Source organism: Hemibagrus wyckioides, linkage group LG27 (assembly GCF_019097595.1).
Source record: "Hemibagrus wyckioides isolate EC202008001 linkage group LG27, SWU_Hwy_1.0, whole genome shotgun sequence".
Classification (NCBI taxonomy): Eukaryota; Metazoa; Chordata; class Actinopteri; order Siluriformes; family Bagridae; genus Hemibagrus; species Hemibagrus wyckioides.
Window position 1 is genome coordinate 7,955,011 of NC_080736.1, and position 6,000 is coordinate 7,961,010.

General features: G+C 40.1%; 1 protein-coding gene across 1 annotated transcript in view; it reads right to left on the reverse strand.

Annotated features, from left to right (window-relative positions):
- The window catches only part of map2k5 (mitogen-activated protein kinase kinase 5), a 55,178-nt gene extending 49,825 nt beyond the window's left edge, over positions 1 to 5,353 (reverse strand). The window contains exons 1-3 of the mRNA XM_058381931.1: positions 4,768 to 5,353; positions 4,610 to 4,658; positions 1,710 to 1,777 (exon numbers count right to left, since the gene is read on the reverse strand). Of these exons, the coding sequence (XP_058237914.1) occupies positions 1,710 to 1,777; positions 4,610 to 4,658; positions 4,768 to 4,899 (249 nt within the window). The 5' untranslated portion in view covers positions 4,900 to 5,353. The remainder of the gene's footprint in view (positions 1 to 1,709; positions 1,778 to 4,609; positions 4,659 to 4,767) is intronic.
- Positions 5,354 to 6,000: the final 647 nt, after the last annotated feature.

Consider the following 6,000-nt stretch of genomic DNA (forward strand, 5'->3'; position numbering starts at 1 on the left):
CTTTATACCTGTTAGTACTAATGATGAAGGTGTGGCCTTTATACCTGTTAGTACTAGTGATGAAGGTGTGGCCTTTATACCTGTTAGTACTAGTGATGAAGGTGTGGCCTTTATACCTGTCAATACCAGTGATGGAGGTATGGCCTTTACACCTGTTAGTACTAATGATGAAGGTGTGGCCTTTACACCTGTTAGTACTAATGATGAAGGTGTGGCCTTTATACCTGTCAATACCAGTGATGGAGGTATGGCCTTTACACCTGTTAGTCCTAATGATGAAGGTGTGGCCTTTATACCTGTTAGTACTAGTGATGAAGGTGTGGCCTTTACACCTGAGATCTATGCCTGCCAGTGCAATTTAAGGACACATGACCTCTGATCATCAGCCCAGCAAAAGAGGCATATGTCTGTCAGCCCATATCCACGAGTCGTGGGCTCACACTCATTATAGCACTCCTCTTTAAGCAAAATAAAACTACTTGTACAATTCAAGCTGTCCAGAACAGTTGTTGCCGGGGTTAATTGGCTCTTTCCTACATTAATATAGTCACTGAACATGTATCACAGTATTTTTGTAAGGCAAGATATAAGGCAAGATATTCATAACAGAGTAATAAACAGCATCAAGTACAGAAAATATTTGCTCATGAAAGACCATCCTTCAGATTTAAGCACAGCAACAACATCAACAGGGTGTGGGCAAATATGACCTGAACTCTGTACTACAGTGTCCTACTGAGCTTTAGCACTATGAGTAACATTGCATGTTTGTTCACAAAAAAAAAAAAAAAAAAATTCTCCAATTAATAGGCAGCATTATTAGTTAGTGACTGGCTCAGGGCTCATTTCTGACTTCACGCCTTGAGTAAAGAAACAGAAATGTAATTTGACGCTTTGCTCCATCGTGCATGCTTAATGCCATGCTGGCACACACAAGCCTGCCAGGGGTCACGGGTTGCCATGGTTACATCAATTGTTACAACCAAAAAAAGGGGTAAGATGAAGATAAAGAGATAAGAAAACACAGCTACTTGTTATCCCTGCCAATCTGCCATGTAATGAGAAGATTTTGCCCAAGGGTGAATAGATGTACAATGAGAGATTTTAATAGCTTTTCCCTTTCAAACAAAAACACTCCCAAGACTAAATAGTTCAATTGAAACAGGCAATGGTTCATGCAATAGTCTGAGGTCAGTAATTATAATTCCTTGGGAACATAAATACTTTGATATAAAGGAACAGATATTTTCAAACACATTTTAAAATCTGTTTTTTTCCCTCCATGAAAGCATTATTCACCTTGCACACAACAAAATTTTCGTGAAAGAAAGAAAATCTGATCAGGTTATAGAGATTCATCGGATATTTTTATGCCTAAATACAGACAAAGTTTACAATGAAAAATAAACCACACAGAGCTGCTTCATTTTTATTTGTTCTGAAAGTAACCGCAAAATAATAATCTTTATTTCACCCACCATATCGTCAACAGAAAGTGACCCAAATCACTGCCTGCTGAACTAGAGGCATCTAATTCATACTCTCTAATCCACGATGATCTAAAAAATGGCACTGATTGTTAGGCATGATAATGCCTTAAAATGGCATGATAAATTATTACCTACTAACATTGTGGTGAGGTTTTTTAAATAAACACTGCAAAATACTTTGCAATGACCTTGATAAGAGAAAGCTGAAATGATACTCACATAAGACAGCATGGCCTTTAGTTCTTCATCACTCCGAACAGTGATCCTGTCACCAACTTCATCCTCGTCTGAAACAGAACAGAGCACTAAACATGTAAGCATGTTTCCAGTACCTTCAACATGAACAATTAAACCTCGGCTGTCACATGGTTTTGATAAAATGCTGCTAGACGGTTGGCTAGACAGATGGTTGCTTTCCCAGCTATCACCTTTAATTTGCATTTTATTTCAATGCTCTAAGGTGTTATAATGACTTTGTATGGTATTTGGCACAATGCCAACATGGCATTACAGAACATACTGTATGTTTTCTTTAACGTTTATTTTCTATCTAACAGATTATGAAGTAGATGTGATATACACTGACTCGGGGTTAAATCACTCTCTCATTGCAATTGCTGTGTTCTTACCTGCATGAATGAACCACACCGTGGGGGGAAAATGCATCAGGGTTCAATTCAGACAGACTATACACTGCATGTGAAAGCAGCCTAAAGCCATTTTCAGGCTGGATTAGTTTAATACAGGAAGGTGGAGTAATGCAATAATTAACTGAGTAGGGATGGGCAATATGACATAATATGAAATAAATATCATGATAAATGATGACATAATATGATTTCATGTGATTGTGCTGGTATAGCTTCTAAATATTATATATACAGTTTACAAATTTGGTGTTAAAACCTAATCTTAATTGTTAAATGATTTATTTATATATAAAATAGTTTCTAAATGCAACGCTACTGTTTTGCTGGCACAAAACAGTGAACAAATCTATATATATATATATATATATATATATATAGTGATATATACAATATGGCCAAAGGCTTATGGAAACCTGACCTCCACATCCATTTGTGGTTCTTCCCCAAACTGCTGACACAATGGTGGAAGCAAACAAATCTATAGAATAGCTTTGTGTGCTGTAGCTTTAAAAAATTTCCTTCACTGGAACTGATGCTACATTCACACATACAGTGACTTGCAGCAACAAAGCGACCGGAGATCAGTGATTTACAACGAGAGCGCGACAGCGACTGTTGACGACTACATGTGGGCATGTCCAGGGAGTGCATAAAGTTTAACTTGGTTAAGAGCGACTAGGTACAGCGTCTACCAGTGTGTAGTGGTTGAGCACACCTGTAGAGCGCACGTCATCCGTGGCAAAGAGCGCACAAACATCTCCTTCATCTTATATGATATGATACATATATACTGGTGAATTTTGTATACAAACACTCTCCTTCCAGAATGATTTATTTAATGGCAAGAATCCTAATCTGATGTCAAGAGGAATGCTAGATGTGCCACCCACTGATCAACACTATTACTATTACTACTTCATAATCCAGTGAATCCAGTAAAATCTCTGCATGTGTTAATGCAACTTATGAGGCCCAAACATGCTCCTGTGCACAGAGAGAGGTCCACAAAAACATAATCGGAGATTCACATTTCTGGCATTTGGCAGACACACTTATCCTGAGTGACTTACAGTTCATCTCATTTTATACAATTCAGCAATTAAGTGTTAAAGGTCTTGCTTAGGTGGCAGCTTGGTGAACTGGGATTCAAACTGACAATCATCTGATCAGTAGTCTGACACCTTAACCACTAAGCTACCACATCCCCACAGGCCTGTGGTTGAGATCTGACCTCAACCACGCTGAACAAGTTTGTGTTGGAACACAGCCATTCACCAAAATCTAGTGAAAGCCTTCCTGGAAGAGTGGAGGTTTTTATAACAGCAAATAGGGGGGAAATAAATGAATCTGGAATGAGGTGTTCAATAAACATACTGGTGTGAAGGTCAGGCATCCACAAATGTTTGTATATCATATGATATTTTGTCACATCACCAACCTCTAGTATCATGCAGATTTTGTCATGTCAGGACAAAGCGTGTTTAAAATAACAGTTAAAATGTGATGTATGTAGAATTTAGTGTGTTGACTATACACTATATTGCCAAAAGAACTGGGACACCCCTCCAAATCATTGAATTCAGGTGTTGTTTTCAAGGGGTTGGGTTTGGCATCTTGGTTCCAGTGAAAGGAACTCTTAATGCTTCAGCCATAACAAGACACCAGCATGACTATGCACCAATGCACAAAGCAAGCTGCATAAAGACATGAATGAGACATGGATTTCCACAAGGTTTAGGAGTATGCTTATGAGAATTTTTGACCATTTTTCTAGAAGCGCATTTGAGAGGTCAGGCACTGATGTTGGACGAGAAGGTCTGGCTCACAGTCTCCGCTCTAATTCACCCCAAAGGTGTTCTGTCGGGTTGAGGTCAGGACTCAGTGCAGGCCAGTCAAGCTCCTTAACACCAAAGTCTCTCATCCATGTCTGCTTTATGCACTGGTGTGCAGTCATGTTGGATGAGGAAGGGGTGATCCTTAAACGGTTCCCACAAAGCTGGGAGCATGAAATTGTCCAAAATGTCTTGGTATGCTGAAGCATTAAGAGTTCATTTCACTGGAACTAAGGGGCCAAGCCCAACCCCTGAATTCAATCATTTGGAGGGGTGTCCCAAAACTTTTGACAACATTGTGTATGTACTGATTTATACAGAAATTACTTATCAGTTATATTTACTAAATACACCAGGCATGTTTCTGGAAATCAAATACCATCCAAATGGTACCCAAGACGTTAAACAACCCCATGGACAATGAAAGGACTTTTAGTACACATTAGTCCAGAAGTAATAGAATTAACACTAGTCATACAAAACAATGCCGTTTGTATTGTCAATGGGAACACAGCTGACAATACTGAAGAGCACACAAGCTGGTTGCAGTGTCTTTAAGTCTATTATTATTATTATTATTATTATTATTTCATGGTTTTGTTAGTGATATAAATATCTTTAAATAAGCACTGCTCACATTCAAACGCTGTAATGGTCGCTTCGGGCATCACGTCTCTAATTGCGATCTGCAAAAGCACAAGCGAAAGACACGACAATTAGGACATTTATTTATTTCTTTACTTTAGATGCGGGTGAAATCATACGGCTAATGAGATGGCAATGCGACATCTTTACCAGTAAGTCGTTGAAGCTCAAAAGTGACGGACAGTCCACCGATGAGTCCATGTCCCCAAGCGGCGTCTTTATCCGGATCACGATCCCTTCAGTGTCCATGGCGCAGACGTTATTCAAAACCAGTAAAAGCATAACAAACGCGTCTGCTCATAATCATAATCTACACACAGCTGCTTTCCTATCCTTACTCTTCGGCTAACAGCTGGGCAAAATCCCAAATTCGCTCCCTGTCAAGCATGAAGTGTACTAACGTCGCGTGCAAATCCAAGTATTTCGCACTCTATGTAGTGCACTTCAATAGGGAGCGCAGAGCAATTCGGGATTCGGCCCAAGCTAATACGGCTAGCTAGCTAGCTAGCTAAACAGCCGGCTAGCGTGCTAGCTAAGCACTACTACTATCGAAACAGGGAGGGCATATCGGCAGCAAGTTCGGATATGATTAAGGAACTCGCTTATAGACATTTTATAAATTGAATGGAGAAGTTTGTGACTAGTAAACACCGTACGAGTGAAGTGTTTTTCGCGTGCAAGGTAACTGTCAACAAAACTCAGCGGAAGTTTACGGGGATTGCGCTGGAGTCAACCGGAAGACGGAAATGAGTTGGGTTTTGTTTTGGATATCAAAACAAACGAGTGTACGACAGACAGAAAGAAAGAAAGAAAGAAAGAAAGAAAGAAAGACAGAAAGAAAGAAAGAAAGAAAGATTCACTCAGTTACACACGCAGTGTGTGTACAGTTGGGTTACGCAAATTCTTGCACTTGTCATTTGTTCACTTGGCAAGTGAAAGAATTTGCGTACTCTCTCTCTCTCTCTCTCTCTCTCCCTCTCTCTCTCTCTCTCTCTCTCTCTCTCTCTCTGTCATTACTATGAGTCCACAATGTTGCCAAGGCTGGTAACTGAACTACTTACACTGATCAGGCATAACATTATGACCGGTGAAGAGAATAGCACTGATGATCTCCTGATCATGGCACCTGTTAGTGAGTGGGATATATTAGGCAGCAAGTCAACATTTTGCCCTCAAAGTTGATGTGTTAGAAGCAGGAAAAATGGGCAAGCGTAAGGATTTGAGCGAGTTTGATGAAGGGCCAAATTGTGATGGCTAGACCACTGGATCAGAGCATCTCCAAAACTGCAGCTCTTGTGGGGTGTTCCTGGTCTGCAGTGGCCAGTATCTATCAAAAGTGGTCCAAGGAAGGAACAGTGGTGAACCGGCGACAGGGTCATGGGC